This window comes from Oryctolagus cuniculus, chromosome 15, assembly GCF_051225735.1.
Source record: "Oryctolagus cuniculus isolate XC-2025 breed Fujian yellow rabbit chromosome 15, ASM5122573v1, whole genome shotgun sequence".
Classification (NCBI taxonomy): domain Eukaryota; kingdom Metazoa; phylum Chordata; class Mammalia; order Lagomorpha; family Leporidae; genus Oryctolagus; species Oryctolagus cuniculus.
In genome coordinates, this window is record NC_142881.1 from 78,213,198 (window position 1) to 78,235,223 (window position 22,026).

Here is a 22,026-nt window from a genome sequence, read left to right on the forward strand (position 1 = left end):
GATGCTCAGAAGAGGTAAGTGACTGACTCAGGATCCCAGAACTAGAAAACAGCAAAGCCTGGCTTCCTGTTACCAGTCTTGTGGGTTTTTTTCCTCAGCATAGTATAGAAATAAAAAGCTGGGAAATAATTTGCAAAGGGGCAGAGACTTTTATTAGACAGAAAAGAAATTTTTATTTGATTGGCAGGCGACAGAGAAAGTGTCTGGTCTGAGAGGGACACTGGCTTTGAGGAAGTGTCCTGGATTTTTAAGGCATTACTGTTTTTTTCCATTGGGTCATTCTGTGAGGGTGCCCATTGGACAGGGGTTTCACATACTGTATGTGGATTGGCTTGGGGCTCATGGAGATAGCAGGGTCCCATGGAGACAGCCCGTCTCCTTAGGGGCCCAGCCACCTTCTCTGCTAGCTGTGGGTGGAAGACTGTGACTAACTTGAAGGCGTGATTTAAAACCACCAGAGTCACATAAGATAGCCGGGATCTCCTGCAGCCAGTCTGAGTCTCTCCAGGGGCTCAGCCCCTTCCCCTGCCAGCTCTGGGTGAAAGATTGCACCCACCCTGAAGCTGTGATTTAAAGCCGCAAGGTCACACGTGCAGCACAAGAAGCTGTTAAGTGGGGGAAGATGCCGGTTGGTCTGGAGACAGGCTTTCCAGCCACAGCTGGCAGCCTGCTTGTGAGACATCCTGCCTATGTCAGAAGGGGCTCACATGTCCCCAGCCTTACTGGCCAGCCTCACTTCTAAAGCACACCTTCCTGATCCCAACACCCTGCCTCCTGGGCAGCTTGCCCTGGAATTCCTGGGGATCTGTTCAGAAGCGCGTCCTCACTACCACGTTACAGTTTTGCAGGATGGAGTCCCATTAATGTAACCGGGAGAAGGCAGACAAGTGTTTCCTGGTGAATGTCACATCCTTCACTCTGCCTACTGCTCTCCCCCACCCAGGCTTGCAGTCCTTGGTGGCTGAGCTCCTGATCTGGGAAGTGACCTTGTGCCTGACCGTGTCTGTCTACACTGTCTGAACACACAGGGAAGTCTCAGTGGGAAACGTGGGGCTTCACTTAGGTTATCACACTAGCTGGACCACCTTCAGTGAACCTCTTAAAGACTATCTTATTTGCATTGATTATCAAAAACAGATTTTAAAACTTTTTCTAGGGAGAAGAATGAGTGAGTTCTTATAGCTCACAACAGGCATAGACCTGTGGGGATCCCCTTTCTTTACCTCTGGTCCCTGTTCCATTAAATACCTGTATGACTCCCCCACATGTCCCCATCCTCCTACCCTGTACCCCTTCTCCATCCTCCACACCCTGCTCTGGGCCCTGGGCTGGGGGTGATGAGTGTGGATGACCTCTGTGACCTCCCCTGCTCATGGACAGGTAGGAGACTGGCAGGTGGGGACAGTGAAGTCACTATGCATGCATTCCCCCAGGTCAGTCACTGCTTGTGGGGTCACCAAGGGAAGGCTCATCCCCAGAGCTGAACTCATCTCCCACCAGGCAGCCCTTGAACTCTTAAAAGCCACACTCCTTCCCACCACTGCTCAGGCTGGAGATGGGACTGTTGGCAGCCTGAGGCCTCTCTGCTAACCTGTGACTTTCCTTTACCTGCATACATCTTTCCAAAGGGAGTCTCTGCTCAAATCCTCAGCTTCAATGTGCCATTGCTTAGAGCAGCCCACTCGATCATTTTCTCCTGAGTGCAACACGCACCTTCTCCATGAGAAATTCGCTGTCCAGATGACAAGTTGCCCAATGAGCAAGATTCAGCCACTGTGGGCTTTGGGTCTGAGGTTGAGAAACTCAAAAACAGGCTCAAAATACACGTAAAAATAATCCTACCACACATATCCCTTGTAGCTCCAGAGGTATGCATTTTCTTTCCCCAGACGTGACACGAGGGAGCTGGGGCTTACCGCAGCAGCCAGGAAGCCCCTGAGGGCCTGGCATTTTGCAGAGGGTCCAGCCATGGACCCGCCCCTTCCAGCCATGCCCCAGAGGATTCCGCAGCATCTCTTCCAGTTTTGGAGATGCCATCTCTCTGGTCCTGCTTCTTCTCGTCTGCATTGCATTGTGAGCATGCCTGGAAGCCTACAGGGTGCTGAGTGAACACCTCACCATCAAGGCATTCCTCCCCAGCTAAGCCGTGCTGCTTTTCATTTGCTTCCTGGGAACAATCAGGATTATCACCTGAGTGGGTCTCAGCAACAGAAGCCAGGGCTGCCAGCGCCGTCAGCTCCCAGTGGGACAAGGAGGGAGTGCAAAGCAAACAGCCCTGTTCCAGTGATGGATATGGAGATGCTGCTTCCCTCCGTGCTGACAGCCAGACCTCCCGCCCCCAGCTGGAAGGGAGGGGTCAAGTGTGAGCGCTGTGCATGAGAGGGATGGCCATGCTCCAAGGCTGAGGAGGTCACCCGAGGGGCAGGCCGTGGTGGGTGTGCAGATCACTATGGATGGGGGTGTATTTGTGCAAACAGCTTACCTGTGCTTTCATGGATCCTCAACCGAGCTCTCTCTCACCACTTCTCAGAACAGGTCTTTTCAGGTGGTTTCCCTAGCTATAAATTTTAGGTAATAATTTTTACCATGCACAGCTGATACAAGGATAAAAGAGTTTATATGTGAAGGGGACACCATATCTATCAGTAACCGGTGCCTGTAATGGAGAGGATAATGAGCATTCTTATTTGAATATAACTAGCACGTTTTAGAGAATGGCTGGAATTTCTTTTTTTTAAACTTTTATTTAGTAAATATAAATTTCCAAAGTACAGTTTATGGATTACAATGGCTTCCCCCCCCCCATAACTTCTCTCCTACCCACAACTCTCCCATCTCCTGCTCCCTCTCCCATTACATTCACATCAAGATTAATTTTCAATTATCTTTATATACAGAAGATCAATTCAGTATATATTAAGTAAAGATTTCATCAGTTTGCACCCACACAGAAACACAAAGTGTAAAATACTGTTTCAGTACTAGTTAGAGCATTACTTCACATTGGACAACACATTAAGGACAGATCCCACATGAGGAGTAAGTACACAGTGACTCCTGTTGTTGACTTAACAATTTGACATTCTTGTTTATGGCATCAGTAATCTCCCTAGGCTCTAGTCATGAGTTGCCAAGGCTATGGCAGCCTTTTGAGTTCGCCGACTTCAATCTTATTCCAACAGGGTGATAGTCAAAGTGGAAGTTCTCTCCTCCCTTCAGAGAAAGGTACCTCCTTCTTTGATGGCCCCGTTCTTTCCACTGGAATCTCACTTGCAGAGATCTTTCATTTAGGTGTTTTTTTTTTTTTTTTTTTGCCAGAGTGTCTTGGCTTTCCATGCCTAAAATACTTTCATGGGCTCTTCAGCCAGATCTGAGTGCCTTAAGGGCTGATTCTGAGGCCAGAGTGCTGTTTAGGACATCTGCCATTCTACGAGTCTGCTGTGTATCCCACTTCCCATGTTGGATCATTCTCACCCTTTTTGATTCTATCAGTTAGTATTCACAGACACTACTCTTGTTTGTGTGATCCCTTTGACTCTTAGACCTATCAGTGTAATCAATTGTGAACTAAAATTGATCACTTGGACTAATGAGATGGCATTGGTACATGAATTCTTGATGGGATTGTATTGGAATCCCCTGGCACATTTCTAACTCCACCATTTGGGGCAAGTCAGCTTGAGCATGTCCCAAATTGTACATCTCCTCCTTCTCTTATTCCCACTCTTATATTTAACAGGGATCACTTTTCAGTTAAATTTCAACACCTAAGAATAAATGTGTGTTGATTACAGAGTTCAATCAATAGTATTAACTAGAACAAAAAATACTAAAAGGGATAAAGTATTAAATTGTACATCAACAGTCAGGACAAGGACTTATCAAGTCACTGTTTCTCATAGTGTCCCTTTCACTTCAACAGGTTTCCTTTTTTTGTGGTTGGTTAGTTGTCACTGATCAGGGAGAACATATGATATTTGTCCCTTTGGGACTGGCTTAATTCACTCAGCATAATGTTTTCCAGATTCCTCCATTTTGTTGCAAATGACCGGATTTCATTGTTTTTGACTGCTGTATACTATTCTATAGAGTACATGTCCCATAATTTCTTTATCCAGTCTACTGTTGATGGGCATTTGGGTTGATTCCAGGTCTTAGCTATTGTGAATTGAGCTGCAATATACATTAAGGTGCAGACAGCTTTTTTGTTTGCTAATTTAATATCCTTTGGGTAAATTCCAAGGAGTGGAATGGCTAGGTGTGGGGAGCAACCGAGACTAGACTAAATTACTGGAACTGCTAAGACTAATTCTATGCATCTGATCTCCCATCATATGGTGCTGAGAGACAGCAAACAACTTCTACACAGCTGCCTCACCAGTTTGACTGACGAGCTGCAGGAGCTGATCCTGCTCCTGATTGGAGGAGAGCAGCATGCTCGGCATGTGGGCAGCAGAGTACGGATTGGTGGAAGAGGACTATAAAGGAGGAGAGAGACAGCATGCACCAGGAACACTTGAGGAACATCTGAGCAACCCCTGAGAAACCCCTGAGAGAGCCAGCCAGCGGTGTGCTGCTCCTCCGCGGAAGCAGGGAAAGTGGCGAGGGTGCCACCCCTCCGCGGAGGTGGAAGAGCTGGCAGCAAACCCGGAAGGGCTGGGCAAAAAGAACAGCGCAGGGTCCAGTGTCATTCCTCCGTGAATGGGGGAGTGACAGCTAGGTTGTATGGTAGGGTTATATTCAGGTTACTGAGGAATCTCCAGGCTGACTTCCATAGAGGCTTAACCAGTTTGCATTCCCACCAACAGTGGGTTAGTGTCCCTTTTTCCCACATCCTCGCCAGCATCTGTTGTTGGTAGATTTCTGCATGTGAGCCATTCTAACCAGGGTGAGGTGAAACCTCATTGTGGTTTTGATTTGCATTTCCCTGATTGCTGGTGACCTTGAACATTCTTTCATGTGCCTGTTGGCCATTTGGATTTCCTCTTTTGAAAAATGTCTACTGAGGTCCTTGGCCCATCTCTTAAGTGGGTTGTTTGTTTTGTTGTTGTGGAGTTTCTTGATCTCATTGCAGATTCTGATTATTAATCCTTTTTCTGTAGCATAGTTTGCAAATATTTTTTCCCATTCTGTCGGTTGCCTCTTCACTTTCTTGACTGTTTCTTTTGCAGTACAGAAACTTCTCAATTTGATGCAATCCCAATAGTTGATTTTGGCTTTGACTGCCTGTGCCTCCCGGGTCTTTTCCAAGAAGTCTTTGCTGGTGCCGATATCTTGCAGGGTTTCTCCAATGTCCTCTAATAATTTGATGGTGTCGGGTCATAGATTTAGGTCTTTGATCCATGTTGAGTGGATTTTTGTGTAAGGTGTAAGGTAGGGGTCTTGCTTCATGTTTCTGCACGTGGAAATCCAGTTTTCCCAGCACCATTTATTGAATAGACTGTCCTTGCTCCAGGAATTGGTTTTAGATCCTTGATCAAATATAAGTTGGCTGTAGATGTTTGGGTTGATTTCTGGTGTTTCTGTTCTGTTCCATTGGTCTATCCATCTGTTTCTGTACCAGTACCACACTGTTTTATTACAACTGCCCTGTAGTATGTCCTAAAATCTGGTATTGTGATGCCTCTGGCTTTGTTTTTGTTGTACAAGATTGCTTTAGCTATTCGAGGTCTCATGCTTCTCCATGTGATTTTCAGCATCATTTTTTCTAGATCTGAGAAGAATGTCTTTGGTATCTTGATTGGTATTGCATTGAATTTATAAATTGCTTTTGGGAGAATGGACATTTTGATGATGTTGATTCTTCCAATCCATGAGCATGGAAGATTTTTCCATTTTTTTGTGTCGTCTTCTATTTCTTTCTTTAAGGTTTTGTAATTCTCATCGTAGAGATCTTTAACGTCCTTAGTTGGGACTTCTTTGCACATTTCAGGGATTGTGGTGACAAACCAGGATTTGGTGACAGGAGAGTTGGCGGTGTGCCCCAGGCCCTCCAGCAGGAGTGAGGCCCACTTTGCAACAGGCACACCCTCTGCCTTGGTGGCTGATTGCTGAGTGCTCCGCAGCTGATTGCTTTGTAGGAGCTGTGCGCAGGGCAGGGAAGCACTGACACAGCCTCTTCCTCCCCTGCACTCTGCATCCCAGCTCTGATGGACAGAACACCACCTGCACGCAGTACCAAGTGCACTGCTGCTTGCTTTTAAACTCCGCGTGCATGAGCCTGGCATGGTGACCATGCCTGTGGGAACCTGAGTGCAAGTGTGCATGCCTGTGTCTGTGGATACTTGTTTTGGGTGTGGCTAAGTCTGCATATGTTGGGGGAATGTTTAGTTTTCCTTCGGGTTTGGACTCCTGGTTGCCCATGGCAACTGTGTACTTGAATCTGTTAGCAAGAGAGCTCCCCCTGACTCCCACTGTATCACTCACCCTAAGTGACCTCAGCCTGTCTGGTGCCCATTCTTCCACCTTGAAGACACTGGCAACTGCACATTTCCATGGTCAGCATTTTTCCTGCTGCAGAGAGAATTCCTACTCTCTCTAGAGCTCAGCACTCAGTGCCAAGTTCAGAGGTGAAAGACCGAAAGCCAGGGAGGGAGGTGGTCAGAGGTATTGACAATGATCACTTCCTCTTTTATAGCTGCTAGCTCCCCTGAGTCACCTGGAATACGTGCACTTCTCCCACAAATAATCTCTTCTGACTAAATGCCACCACTGGGAGGAAGAAGCATGACAATGATTAAAGTTCCTGGCTCAGAAAATTGTTACTTATCTGAGTTTCTTGGTAGGAAGGGTGAAGGTAATACCAGTCACACATAATTCACATAATCTTCATTTATTGAAAACAACCAATGGCAGGAAATAAAAGCATGTTTGAGATATAAAAAGTGTGGCATTAGGAACAGGAATGCTGTCTCTTTCATTGTGTCCCTTGCAAAGAAAGGTCAGTGAAAAAAACATTTGAGCTTTTATCTAATCTTGTGTTGCTAAAAGCTAGGAGCACAAAACAATGCTTTAGTGAAGACATAGGACGTATGTGCTAATTTGTGAACCTGTTTTGTGCAGTTTGCAGAAAATGAAGGAACCCCTTCTGGTGGAACCAGAATGTCACACAGTGAACCCGGGTTGTCTGTTAGATGTTGTCCATCTCAGTTATCAAATTTATCTTATCTGTAATTCAACTCAATGATTATTAAAAGGCAGAAGCCACAGAAATGAAGAACTCACCCATGTCATTGCAGCTGTTCATGATTGAAAAGATAAAGATCGGGTATGGACTGAGGTTTGTCTTGGTGTGACCTGGGGGTGTGTATGGAATTTAGGAACTGGGTTGCTTCTTCCCAAGAAAACAGTCCTTCAACAGTTCCTATGTGGCTCCCACTGTCTGTCCCCTTCCTCCCACTCCAGTTTGAGGGTTTTGGCCCCAACAACGGAGGAGCCCATCAACGGTGCACAGAATGAGGCCCAAGAGCTGGCCATGCCCCTTTAGCTCCTGCAGGTTGAAACCTTGGCCAACCTCTGCAGGCCAGCTTGGTTTAGCCCAGGATTCACAGTGGTACTCTTTGCCCCACAGAGGCCCTGAAGCCAAAAGGAAGAGTGGGGCATCAGAGGTGGGGCCTGGGTACAAAGGCCTGTGGGAGTCAGGAAAGAGGTCTCGACCCCCGGGACATGAGCACAGGTAAAGGGTGTCCCCTGCAGAAGGGTGAGGACCAAATATTGCGGAGCCAAGCTGCTGCTCCTGCAAGAGTGAGTCCCTCAGCCTGAGACCTAACACAGGGAACCCCCTGAGGGCAGAGCGCGTGGAGAGACGAGAGAACTGAAGTCAGATGTGTGCACTAGAGTGCTCATTCCACCGGCTCAGTCTGTCCCACACACCATCCCCTGGGTGATATCAGGGGACCCCATATTCCCTGGGGGTGAGGGTGGTGTGTCTCCCACCCCTGAGTGTAGCTGAGACCCACGTGGGAAGAGGAGCCCCCTCTCGACTGTGCCTGTCAGTGGGACAGGACTCAGTTCACCACGGCAGCATGCCCAGGAACAACCAGACAGCATTTCTCCATCCCAGAGAATAAGAGAGTAGGGAGAAAAGACAAGTTTTATTATTAAACAACTTTAATCCAAATGCTGATTATTATTTGCAGTGTCTGAAGGCACAAAATATACCTAAAATGTATGGAATAGTCTAAACAGAGTTATAAATCCAAAGAGCAAAGCATGAAAAAAAAGGTACATTCTGAGCGGACACAGAAATCTGAGTTGGGAAGAACCTTGTTGTTTTGCCTTTTTTTTCCCCTAGAGAACTTGCTTGAATATCAATCATTTCCTCTCGTGCCAAAGGTAGGAAGAAATTCAAAAAATAACAAACACGGTGAAGAATAACACCATGAGGTGTTAAGGATTTTGGAAGCAGAATATTTTCCCCTTGAAGATGCTGGTCTCTTTCCCTCCCTCCCTCTCTGTCACACACACACACACACACACACACACATACACACACACACACCTCCCTCCCTGACACCCATTCTAAGCAAAGCCATCCAAGACAATGTCCATATCCATGGAATATTCCAGAAGACTGCTCTTCTTGTGGGGAGGAGGGGCATACTTGGGTGTGAGATAAGGCAGTGAGACCAGAGTCTGATTAAAAAAATAGAGAGATTATATATATATATGTATATATATATGAAAAATTGACCATCCATCCAGGGTGATGGTGCCCACTGGGCTTTGCCCCACGCAACCTGGCTCCAGGTCCACACACTCTGACTAGAGACATGTCAGTGGATGGCCCTGGGGGCACAGATGTCAGGCCCTTCTCAGCATCCACAAATAGCATACATAATTATAAACAGTGTCTTCCTCAGGGTGCTTTTAGCTAACTGTGTGATACGGGCACTCCTTACTGTTCAGCCAAGCCACTCGGGACTTTAGGAAGGACATCAGTCCCACACTAGTTATCATTGTCACAACATATCTCTTGAGCCGCTGGACAGGGCTAAAGAATAAGCAATCAAGAGGACTTAGTATTTCTCCACCACCTCAGCCCCAGGCTCTCGGTCCCTGAGTGCTGCTGGGGCAGAAGCCCCGTCCCCTGGGAGCCAGGTATGGACTAGGTCCTCCAGGTGTCAGAACCGCCTTTCTCTTCAGAGCTCAGATTCCGCCAAGGACTCCATCCTGATGGTTCTTTCCCAGGTTCTGTAGTTGAGTTGACCCATAGAGGCGATGGAGGGAGGCGGGGCTGTCAGGCTGTCCCTGCCTCACCAGACAAGGTCTTGCAGCGTGGAGCCAGGCCTGGGAGTCTCACAGGAGACCAGATGCCCTCAGCAGCAGAGCCCCTGCTATGGGCTGGATCACTGCTTGAGGACTGCTGGTCTGGAGAAGGCGGTGTAGCCAGGCCAGGGGGCTTGAGCTGGGGTCTGGCCCAGTTGGGCAGATGACCTGAATGGCTTAAGACCCAGAACAGGCTTGTACATTTGGGATCACCAGAAACCTCCCTATGGTGCTGTGAGGTACTTGTCTTCCTATCATTCAAGGACATGCTGAACCTTCCCTCCCAGGGGCACAGGCTGCTTCCTCTCTTCTGTGTTTCCTGGTTTCCTCACTACCTGGAGCATCCATCCACCCACCTAGTGCACCTCCCCCAGCTCCTCCCAACAGAATTCTTTAACCTAAAACCACAGCGCTTCTACTCCCTGCATCTGTGAGCACCCTACCCTTTCTCCGGCCCCATCTCTGAGGAATCATCTTCTTCTACTGGCATCCCAGCCCTCCACCTCTTCTGGTCCACAGAACCAACCACACCTGGCACCTCTCTCTGCCCATGAACCTTGCAGCCAGCCAAGCCCACTTCTGCCCTGCTTCCCTGAGACCATCATGGGGCCTGCCCTCCTCTCTCTAATCTTCTATCACTGGCTGAGTCTGCCAAATAGGAGAGGAAAGTAAAACACAAGCCAACCAGAGACACTAGTGCACATTGCACTGAAATGCTCAGAGACAGTTAGGTCCCTATGTGCAGCGTCTCGGGGCTCCTGTGGCTGCTACACCCTGCCTGCTGTGACACAAGGCGAGGTCCCAGGCTGTCACAGATTGCCCAGCACTGGCCTGTGTCCAGGGTCCCTTCTCTGTCCCAGGCTAGCAGGAGAAGTTGGTCACTCTGCAGCACAGTGACCTAACGGGCCAGGCCAACGCTGGCTCCAAGCTCATTCTTTATCTACGCGAGGGAGAGTAAATGAGGATCGGGAGCCAGGGGCCAGGGAACAGCATGGGAAGCTGTGGTTCACAGCAGCAAGCAGCATGGGGGGCTCCTGTAGGCCCTCCTCTATCAGGAAGGGGTCCTCCTGTGATTGCCTCTCCTGCCCTCAGGCAGCCTGAGGAATAGGGTTTCCTTTGGCACTTCAGAATGATCACAAGGAATTTGCCTTTTTATTCATATAGAACAAAATTTACAAAGTCATTCGTACAGTTTTTGTGGTTTTTTTTTTTACTGACTTCGAAAATTGGGAATATTCAAAATACACTTTTACCCCACTCCATTCTGTCATTATTTACATATATGTACAAGAAAAATGAAAGTCTCTGTGTGTGTGTGTGTGCATGTGTGTGGTGTGTGTGTGGTTTCTTGTATTAAAAAGCTCTGCTGGTCGGGTGGGTGGGTGGACGGGCGGGCGGGAGGGCAGGCGGCGCGGTCAGATGGAGGTGCCGTGGGAGGTGTCCAGGGCCTCTGGAAGTACGCCCCCAGGCACAGGCTGGAAGGACATGGGGATGGGGGTCTTCACCGGGCTCTGTCGGAACAGCCCCCCGTTGGGCGACCTGTGTTTGCACTGCATGGAGGGCATGGTGGCCGCGGTGCTCAGCGGCAGTGGCAGGCTGCTGCTGGGCCCTGTGGACAGTGTCCGGCTGGTGCCGTGGCTGCTCTGCTCGGGCAGAAAGGTGCTGACTGACAGCTGTGTGTTCTGGTATTCCCGAGTGGGCTCCAAGGCCTGGCTTGGAGCCAGGCCCCCCATCTCCAGGGCCGAGAGCTCAATGGAAGCTGGGGAAATCTGCTTGTGAGCAATGTCTTCATCCATGAGGCTGTTCATGCGTCGGTGCACCTGCTCCAGGTTCACCTCTTTGTCCTGGAGAGAAAGCACAGGAAGGTCAGGGCGAGCCTCACCGTGAGTTGCATCTGGTTTGCTACAAACTCTGAGGCTTGGAGGGCCTGTTGGGCGGCAGGTGAGTATCCCCACCTTACTCGCCACCTTTCAATTCCACGGCCAACCTGGTGTGCTCTGGGGGGACCATAGCTTAGAACATGATCTGCCATGGGGTGAAGTCCCTGCAGGCAGGCCTAGGCCATGTTATGCCTTCCTTCTGTCCTCAGCTTAGAGTCACAGCTGGGCCCAGAGCCAACCCTTGTGACAAGATAGGATGCTTTGAAGAACTGGAAGAAACAGGAAGAGAAACAAGGTGTCCCATGGGACTAAAGGGACCAGTGCTGGAGCTTCGAACATGCCCTGTATGTTTGCTACTTCTTGGCAGGATCATCTTGCCCTACGCTGCAGGGGTCACAGGTTCAGGAGGGTGGGTCCAGTGACAAGCCATAGTCACAAGCACCCTCTCTGGGGAGGGGGAGCAGAGGGGTGAGCTGACCCTGGACTCATGATACTCTTCATGGTGGGTGGTGTCACAGAAAGTCATTTGGTTTGCTCATTTATTAATCTGTTCAAGAAGGGAAATAATTTTATTAATAATTTTAATATTAATAATAATTTAATAATTTTAAATTAATAATATTTTCATTAATCTGTTCCAGAAGGGAAATAATTCTACTAATTTTAATATTAATAATAATTTATTAATTTTAAATTACTAATATTTTCATTAATCTGTTCAAGAAGGAAATAAAGCATAGTGAATCTCCCTCTGACAACTTGACAATCTGCCTACAGGTAGCCATCTCCTCTCTCAGGTTCCCCCAGTGAGGTGAAGCACAGGATCAGGTACCCAGCAGGCTGGCAATGCTATAGCTCCCAGGGAGGTGAGTGGCTGCAGTCCTATTTGTAGGTTGCCTGGGTGCCCACGTAGCAGTCAAGGTTTTAACTGACAGCTTCCCAGCCCTCCCTCAAGCTCCATGAGCAGCACCATGTCACTTCTCAGCTCTGAGACATAACGTCACAGGCGAGGTTGACGTGGTGTGCTGGAGAAACTCCTCCCCCTATCCACCTTGCAGGGAAGTTAGAAGTACAAAAACATTTAGAAACCCTGAACATGTCAAAAAAAAAAAAAAAAAAAGAAAAGAAAAGAAAAAGGAATCATGAAAATCTAACAGCCACTCCAGTGACTTCTTTAAGCTCCTTTGGGGCTGGTGTGAGGGGATTTCCCGCAGAAGAAGGTGACCCTGGGTGACTGGCAGGAGTACGCCGGTCACAGGCCCCACAGGCATGTCTCAGACAAGAACGGAAAGACCCTGCAGTTCCCCCCATGCCCTAACACGGCATGGAGAAGGGGGGGTGCTATTCCCTCCACACCTTTGTGAGTTCATGGTGAACAGCTTGGCTTCTGGTGGGAACCTGCTGTCCCAGAACACTGACAGCATCCATAAGAATACGGAGAGGTCATCCCAGGCCAGGAGGAAATCTGAGCGTAAGAGATGCACCAAAGCGTGGAGGAGACAATGGGATGCGGCTCAATCTTGCAGGAGGAGATGACATCAGAAATCATTGGCAAGGCCCCTTAGGCAATGCTCCAAAGCCCCACACAGACAGAGCTCACTCAGATCATTCATGCTGGGAGGCCAGCTCTGTCCTGGGGGCACCTCTGGGTGGCAAATGCCATGGGTGAAATAGCTGGAGAACAGGTGCATCTGTGCCAAGGTGTCACAGCCTACTTCAAGACTGTGTAAAAGACACTCCTTGACGATGATGGGGTTACAACCTGATAAACTCCTCGTAAACTGACAATGCTCTTAAGTAGGAAATGCACCGAATCCAGATGACCTATTACGGTGCAGCCCAGCTCTGCCACACAGCACACCTAGAAGTGATGGTTGTTCCCCTGGCAACCATGGAGCCCAAAGAGAGGACTATGGCTTGCACGTCCCCAGCGTGGGAAAGGTTCAACATCAGAACTTCCAAGTTTGGTTTCTATTGAATGCCCATCACTCTCACCATGTGAAAACCCCAAGTCAAACCATTATAACTCAGGGACTGTCTGTCCATGCAAGCAAGCAAGTTCAAATGCTTCTCTGAATGACCTTCCACCCTGGGTAAGCTGGCTCTGTGCAACTCTGCCTCTTTCTGCATGGTAGGTCTTTTTGTCCCCCATCCCCCGTTTTGTGTTCATCTTTGCATGTGAAACCCTTTTCACAGTATGTTACAGCTGTGAAGTTGGGTGTTAGAGGCTTGGGGCCACTCAGCATCTGAGGCTTATTTGCTCTCAAAAAATTACTCTCCCCACAGGACAAAGGTTTGGCAGGTAACTTAACCACTTAGCCAAGAGGTCTGTGATGCACACAAGGATGACAGGCCTGAGTCTGAATCCTGGACAAAGAGATAAAGAGACAGAAACTGGTGGGAGTTTCACTGCGCAGCAGCAATGCTTCACCCAACTTTCTGCCCCACAGCCACTCTCCCTGCTCTTGACTCCCAGGCCTCCCACCAGCCCTGTGTCTTGCCCAGTTTCAAGCCTGCAGCTCCAGCCTTCTCACAGCTGCTGGGAATTCCTTCTAAGCTTCTGATACAGGATACGGTCCATTCATCTGCATTAGCCAAAGGTAGGTGAATTAGATCTGGGTAAACTTTCATATCCACAGTCTATGCTCTTCTCCAAACATAGGACGGGCACGAGAAGGGCACCTGAGTGCCTGGGAGCTGGAGAAACAGAGAGAATTGCAGATCCTTTTAGGGTTTAAGACGATAACCTTTCCTTTTCTGCAGTTAGCAAAGCTTGGAGCTGTGGGGAGCAACCCGGACTAGACTAAGTTACTGGAATTAAGACTTATTCTATGCATCTGCTCTCCCACAATATGGCGCTGAGAAGGGAGAAGCAGCTTCTACACAGCTGCCTCCAGTTCAACCAATAAACTGTAGGACTTGCTCCTGATTGGAGGAGAGCAGCGTACTCGGCGTGTGGGTAGCAGAGTTGGGATTGGCGGAAGAGGACTATAAAGGAGGAGAGAGACAACATGCACCAGGAACATCTAAGGGGAACATCTAGCTGAAGGAACACCTGTGCAGCCCCCGAGAGAGCCGGCCGGCGGTGTGTCACTCCCCCGCGGAAGTGGGGAAAGTGGCAGGGGGAACCGCCCTTCCACAGAGGTGGAAGGGACGGTAGCCAACCCGGGAAGAACCAGCAGCAAACCCGGGAAGGGCCGAGCAGACAAAAGAACAGCACAGGGTCCTGTGTCGCTCCTCCACGAAGAGGGGGAGCGACAGGAGCAAGCTGCCCAGGCCAGGTGCCATCACTGCAGAGCCCCGGTTTCCAGGGGAGAAAGCTGATGCTCAAGTGACGCTGGGGGTCATGGGAAGAATGGGTCTGTCCAACGACTTTGTCCTTTCCTTCTGGTTCCCCTTTAGGATTTTTCAGGATGGAAAGACGGAGTTTACGAGTGGAGCAGTTTGCAGAGGGGAGCAAGTGTCCTGGTCCCAGCTGTGCTCACTCTGAACTCTGGCTATTAGAAGGGAGGGTCTGGCCTTTTCCTCAGAGTCAGCTGAACACTGGGCCAGGATGGGTGTTCAAGATGTGCCTCCCCCACCCAACCTCCCACTCTGCCAGGGCTCGGAGAGAGAGAAAGGTTAACTTCCTGTCCAAGAATGGCTCAGGGAGGCAGGGAGCTGGGAGCAGAGGGCAAAGAGCAAGGAGCCCTTGCTACCCAAAGCCAGTGAAATAAGCATAAGGAAGGCTCTGGAGGAAGAGAAGCCAACCAAACCATCTGGAGAAATATGTGAGCAAGAGAGGGTCCCCACATCAATGGCTTCCTCATTGGAGCACAAGGAGGGGGGCTGGCAAGGGTGGGGTGCAAGTGTCGGGGGGGGGGCACAGGCAGTGGTCTTGTGTAATAAAGGCCCCTGTGAGCAGGTGATCAGGTAATAGCAAAGGATTTAGAGTACCTCAGAGTCAGGATTACCAAAGGAGAAAAGAGCTTGAATGGTTCCTTAAATGCACATATTTTCCCTTGCCTCAAATTGAGGACAGATGGAGCAGTTTCAGGGACTGCTAAGCCGTGCGGTGCGAATCAATTCCCAGTTGTGTTTATTCATTAGCCTTTGCCCTCTCCTCGCCAGGACGCACGGAAGATGTCCACACACCAATTGGACGATTTTCCAGGAGAGCTTCCTGTGCCAAACACCTGCCAAGAAACCCACCCTGCCCCCACCAGGAGGATCTCATTCCATTTGAATCCCATGATTCCTGGTAGCTCCGACACCAAAGCAAACCCTGGGAGAAGCAGTTACATCACGAGCGCCCTCTATAGGGTGTTCAACTGGGCAGGAAAACGAGTTAGCATGAAAGCAGATGTCTCCCTGTCATTTCTGGAAAATGAAGGCAGCCTGTTGCTGCATCTCACCCGGCATCTTCCTACCGCTGTGTCTACAGGGATCAGACAGAGGCACAGAGAACAGGAGACCCTGGAAGCACTGTCTAGTTCCATCTCCTGGGGCCACAGACTTGACTCTGTACACACAGTCTCATCTGCCTGCACCTGCTATGTCTCTGGCCAAGCAAAGAGGGCAGAAGTCATCAGCCTACTCAAAGGCAGAGGCAGGAGTGATTGAAATAATTATCTTTTAGACAAAAATGGTGCATTTTATTATGTTATGCAAATTCAAATAATAGGCTTTTTTTATGTGAACTACACCAGTTTACATCCTCATTAGCCCAAGGTTCCGGTGTTCAGCCAGGTAATGACAGGTGTGGAAAGAGACTTGGAGACTTATCGCTATGTTCATTAATTGACTACAGGTAACTGACCTAGTCGAACAGGACTGAATATGACATAAAACTCACTGACTGCATTTACCCAGGAACCAGCTGGATTCCAGCTCTGCATTTCTCATCCCACATGAAAATGACGACAGATGTACCAGCACAGGTTACTGGGGACCCTCCCTCAAGCACTGCCTTGCAGGGAGATAAAGTTCTGTAATTAAGCCACTGTTCACCAACGTGGAAATAATACAGTGTGCTAGAAAACGGTAATTAACTAAACTATCATCTGTGTAACAGCCTGGCACACATGGGACTCGTTAGAACTGACTTTGTTTGGAGTTCACCAGTTCCTACTTTAAGTTGGGCAGGAACAAAAGTGGGGATGAGGGACTTCCCACCTCACAGGGAAGGTTACTGGCGACATTCTCTTGTTAACACTGAGACCAGCCAGGTGGCAAATGAGGGACAAACAGCTGGGAGAAAAGCCACCATCTTAAGTGTTGTCCAGTGATTTCTCTGATTCCAAGGGTGGGAGTCTGAGAGCCATGCTTAGGTGAGAGCAAAGGGGCTGAATGTTAAGTTGATGAGGGCGTCTCTGGAGATGATGGGCAGTTATTCAAAGCATCATGCCAGAGTTTTCATCAGCTCCTTTGCAGATGTCATGGGAGCAGGCAGTGGAAGAGGGGAGAGCTCCGTCACAGGAGCAGCAGGTGTACAGAGGAGTGAGTGGAGGCTAGGGGTGAAGTGACTCAGTCACTATCAGCACTCGCATCTACCCAGCTCCAACACCTTGGCTCTGTTCCACAAGGCCTGGTGGTCTGTTCTCAGTTCTGCCTTGGGAGCTTATCGTGGGCCAGTGCCTTTCACTGTCACCAGGATATCAGAGGCACATGTTGAGATTTTAGAAAGTACAATTGTCCGGGTCTCCCTAATACAGCCCACGGGGGATGGGACCCAAGCATCTCTACTTCTACAAAGCTCCCGCGAGGGTCACCTGGGATGCAGAGCCATTGATCCAGCTGCAACAACTACACAGCAATTCCAGACCCATTCACTCATTCCAATAAAAGCTTTGGAGCTTCCTGCTACCAAATGAGTTGATGTCCTTCGAAAAACATCCATCTTGGTCCCTGGCACACACAAGATTCTTGGTACTTCAGTTATATTCATCACCCCTTAATGAGAGCTTCTACTGTTGCAGAGAATGGGCAAAGGGAATGCAGTGGTGAGGAGGCACCTGTGGACTTGTGTACAGACAGGCAGGTGGACAGTGATCAGCAATGGGGAATCGCACTTAGCAAGGGAGGCAGCCAGTTGTGGTGGTCAGGGGAGGTTTTGTCCAGTGAGCTTGTTCTGAGCCACACAGTGGTCTAGGACTAGAAGGTCCTGGGCAAAGGTCCAAACTATGCATGCTCACTCTCCTTCGTTCTCATGCCAAGCTATCTGATCTCAGCAACATGGCTGTCAGGCCTGGCTCAGTGTTTAGCAAAAGAGAGGAACTGGAGCTTAGAGAATGCAGATGGCTCGCCAGGTGCCAGCAACCAGGCCCAAGGGAGAACTGAGTCACACCCTTCATTCCCCAAGCCCTCTGAAAAATGCCAGCCAGGGTCCTGTGCTTCCTGGATGGAAAGTCCATTGATGGACTCTTGATGCAAAGTCCATTGCCCTAGCCTTGCAATGAGCCTACTTCTAGGAGGCAGCAGGTGTCCTGAAGTGGACACATCACATACAGGCTAGCTCTCCCTTTAGCTGCTTCTGAGCCCCATTTCTCCAGAGATAAGGATGCCTTCATAGAATGTTCCGGAAGATGGTTAAGAAGATACAAGTGGCATAGGATGAGATCTGCCTCCCCTCTAACCTTCAGTGTCCACCATCATGTCCTTGTGTGTGTGTTGGGGAGAGGAAGGTGCATGACAAGCAGCCCCTTGGTCACCAATAACCAGCACATCCCCTGAGCCTGGTATTTCTCTAGGCATTCTACACACCTTCCCAGGCTGACTCCTCAGTGCAACCCTGCTGAGTGGTCACGCACAAGAGGCGTCAGGTGCAGAAGAGAACATCTCTACATGGAGTAGAAGAAGGCATCAAACAAGGGCGTGGTATTGAAAGAAGAGTCCCAGGAGAGCGGTGCTGTGGGACATGCAGAGAGATGCTGGCCCAGGGCCAGAGGAGAGGGCCCAGCTGCTGCTCCCCCCACCCCCTGCCACCCAGCCACCCTGGCCTTGGTCAGCTCTTGTCTGCCATGAACACAGGGACTGGGGAGAGCAGAAGCAACAAGAACTGCAAGCTCCCAGCCCACGACAGATGATTCATCCCTCACTCCTCATGTCATCTCCCATTTGTGCAGTTCTCATCTTTATTTCATGAATATTTCATTCTCCCTGCAATGGCTCCACAGCCCCCATAAATCTCGCGGGTGGCTCTTTACCGCCTCTGTGGAGCATGGTGCACTCACCTGCATTGGGGAACTACATAATCGTCCGATTCCTTAGGAAAAATACGAGCTCAAATCCACATGAATATTAAGGGGTTGAACACACATTACTACCCTTCCCCGAGCAGGTGTCTAAACTCTGAAAACATCCCAGAGCAAGCCATTAAACACGACTTGGGCCCCACCCAAAGACAGGTTTCTGGCTCATAAGAAATACGGCACAGGGCCCCAAAATGAAGCATCCGAAGAGTAGCCAGACACTTTCACCTAATTGCAAAAGCTGCTCCATAAACCATGAGCAGCCAGCAACACAAAGTAGCTCAAGATTAAATATCATCATTAGTTTTTGAAGGTTTTAAAGACATGCTTCTACAACAGTATTGTTTCAACCCCTTTCCTGGTTCATACTCCTGATGCCACCAGGTCCAGGACCCCTGATGTGGCCTGCCTCCTTCTCCCGCCTCTTCTCCCCACATCACCTGCCTCAGGTGCCCATGTCGGTCCCCAGAGCTCCACACTTCGTCTTCCCTTTGTCTACCCAGCCCCAAATACAACTTCCTATCTCAGTGCCACTCCAAGGATTTGCCCCAGCCCTACACCACTTAAGCCCTAAAACACCAAGCCCCAAGAAGTCCTGATGACCCAGTATCCTTGTTATCCTGGCTGGATGGCCCCCTGCACATTCATGGTACCTGCTGCTCCCTTCAGCCCTGATCCACAGGACAGAGACTGCCTGGGAATCCTCTGCCCACCTGCCTTTGATAAGGTGAGCTCCCTGAGGGCAGGCTCAGCCTCCATAGGATGCTTATTAAAGAAAGAAGGGCAGGGAGACAGGGAGGGGAGATTTCACTTGAATATTAGAAACTCCAATAAAGCCAGTGAAAGATGGGCTGTTTCCATGCAGCTCCTTTTAGCAACACCCAAAAGGGCAGAGGGAAAGGTTGTCGCGGCCTCTGCCCATCCCGCTGCTCTGCAGGTCCTCATTTCTATCCAGAAGCAGCTGGGTGCTGGGGCAGGAGGCCCCATATTTTGGAAGCAGGACCAATGTGTTCAACCTCTTGTCCTTGAGACCCTGGGCTTAGGCAGAAGCCAGGAAGGAAGACAGGATGCTGGCCAGAAAGGAGCTGTTCCTGACATCTGGGTCCTCCCCTGGTCTGTTGATTTGTCTTTTTCCTCTACCTTCCTATCCACAGCTGTCCATCTCTCTCTCTCCCTCTTGCTCTCTCTCTCTCTCTCTCTCTGGTTGTCTGTTTTTGTCTCTGTCTGTCACTCTTTTTCTCCCTCTGTCTTTGTCTCTCACATACACCACAGGTGTGCATACACCCCCCCCCCAACAGGTCCATCTGTCTGTCTTCTCTTCCTCTCTCTCTCACATCCCCATGACAACTGAGTCTGGGTTGCTCCAGGCTGGAACTGTCACCATTTTAGGGGCTGTGAAGGGCCATGACAGAAGGCAGACAAGGACTTCCAATCCAGAGAGCTGCCTGTTCCTGCACCCGCCCCCAGAGGATGTGCTGCAGGGCTGGGCCTGAGCTTGTATCCACTCGCTCTGCACCCCTCTGCTCCCCACGCCCCTGGCCCGGGGGGGCGAAGAACACCTCGATGTTAGCAAGAAGTTCACCGGCCAGCAGTACCCTCCCTTGCTCCTCTGACCCAAGGGGTAGCAGAAATGAGGCTGCAGACCTAGGAAAATGAACACGTCCCAAACACACCTGTGCAGTGAGTGCAGTGGGTGCCAGCTGGAGGGCCCGTTTCTCCTGTGCTCCCTGGTCCTACGAGGGGTGGCTCTGTGGCCACTGCACCCCTGCTGCCTGCAGATGCTTCTGTGTACAGTGACCTGAGCGGTGGCAGCGGATGAAGTGCCCTGGCCATGGGATGGCAGCACGCACATGACACACAGGCTGGAGGGCGAGGTGTGCATGGCCCTTCCTTGACAAAACCCATGCATCATGTGCCTCCCCATGACTTCTCCATCCCACATTTACAACAGCAGAAGCAGCTGAGGATGGAACGGAGAACTTCCTCTCGGTGGATTTTGCTTCCTTCCTGGCCTCTTGTGGTCCACGCGCACTGGAGGAGGCAGCAGACCCAGGCCTGGCATTTCCTGTCACGCAGCTACACAGGAGGCTCAGAACATCAGAAGCACTGAGCCAAGCAGTGCCCTACTTCCAGGGGAAACCATACAAGACAGAGCACCCAGTGCCTGGTGCTAGCGGAGAGTGCGGAGAGGTGGGGGGAGAGGGTGGGATGGCGGCACGGTCTTCCCCCAGGCCCCTGGACTGGCCTGCAGACATGAATGGCAGCTGTGGCCCTGGCAATGCATGAGGGTGTGGCCCAATCAGAAGAGAGGGAGCTGGCCTGCTCTTACTGTTCGCCCATCCCACCCCCTATACCAGGATATCTGAAGCCGCCCACCTCTGAAGCCATTTTATAAACTGTCACGGGTCACCTGAGCCTCTGGGGAAGACAAACATGGGCCAAAGGAAAAGGTGTCTTTGGATTCGGTGCTGATTGCTTTCCTACTTCCCTGTGGCGACTGAGATCTGTCTGCACCAAGGGCACCAGCCCGTGAAGCTGAGTCTCCAGGTGCAGCTAGGCTGTCTGTGTGTGTCAGGCAGGGGGAGCCTGTGGATGGAGGGGCTGTGCTTGTGCTACGGAGGCCTGGATGCAGGGTTGTGTCACTCTTCCCTCCTCTCTTAGGGGAGCCATCCCCAGAGCACCCTGGTACAGGCTTGATTTAAAAAAATGTAAAATGAGCTTGAAGAAGAAAAACAATGCCCAATGAGCAGGAAGGTCCAGGGGCCAGAATCGGCCTGCGGTCAGTAGGTCGGCACACCTCGGGGAGGCAAGTGTGCCCTGAAGCCCGCCTCTGGGTGGAGTTACAATGTCCCCTGAGCTGGCTGAGCCCTGGAGGGATGGGGCCCTGAAGGGAGGTGGGAGAAAGGGTTGATGGGGTAGGGGCACAGGGCCCCCCTTACACCCTGGGAGAAGTCAAAGAGGACTAGGAAGGGATGCAGGGTCCTCTCTTACCCTACAGGTGGTTTGTCCAGGTCAGGGTGGAGGCGCATGGGCGGGGCAGGGCAGGGCAGGGCTCTCTGGTGCTGCCCACACTGTACCTGCTCTATGGATAAATACAGGACTTTAGTGCCCAAGGCTGGCAGCTCAGCGTGTTGCTCAAGCATGAAAACATCCCTTATACTATTTTCTCTTGCTTTCAAGATAAAACAAAGACACCACCCCCACCCCCTATAAAACACAGCTGTCTGCACACAGAGGGGTGAACCCTAGCTGGAGGAAAGCTGCCCACTGCACGGCTCAGGGTGGCCCTCTTGCCTCCAGCTGCACGGAAGAGAGATGCAGGACCCAGGCTACAGACCTCTTTGGGGCTCTCCTGGTGGCATCGGTTGCTGTTCCACCACAACTCCAGGGCAGCCACCAGGCAGGCAAGGAGGAGGCCGATGGCCAGGATGCAGAAGACCCCAGCAAAGCTGTGCAACTTGAGAGATTTGCCGTCGGCCTGGGCGCTGGTGTGGCTGGTGAGGTCGCAGCGGCCAGTGTGTGGCCACCACTTCTGCTTGAGTACATCCAGGTCCCCTGTGTCCTGTAGCTCCAGGATCCTGCAAGACACGACATAGGTGAGCCACAGCCACTGACTGCCCCCGTTCAGCCACGGGGTCCTGGCTAACCCC

The 22,026-nt window shown here is 50.4% G+C and overlaps 1 protein-coding gene across 2 annotated transcripts in view; it reads right to left on the reverse strand.

Annotated features, from left to right (window-relative positions):
* Positions 1 to 6,812: 6,812 nt before the first annotated feature.
* The window catches only part of GRID1 (glutamate ionotropic receptor delta type subunit 1), a 760,175-nt gene continuing 744,961 nt past the window's right edge, over positions 6,813 to 22,026 (reverse strand). The window contains exons 15-17 of one of the 2 annotated variants that reach the window (XM_070057984.2): positions 21,714 to 21,954; positions 21,368 to 21,458; positions 10,972 to 11,111 (exon numbers count right to left, since the gene is read on the reverse strand). In XM_070057984.2, coding sequence (XP_069914085.1) covers positions 21,369 to 21,458; positions 21,714 to 21,954 — 331 coding nt within the window. In that variant the 3' untranslated portion in view covers positions 10,972 to 11,111; position 21,368. Of the gene's footprint in view, positions 11,112 to 21,367; positions 21,459 to 21,713; positions 21,955 to 22,026 lie in introns of both variants that reach the window. The other variant, XM_070057983.2, reaches the window with a different exon arrangement.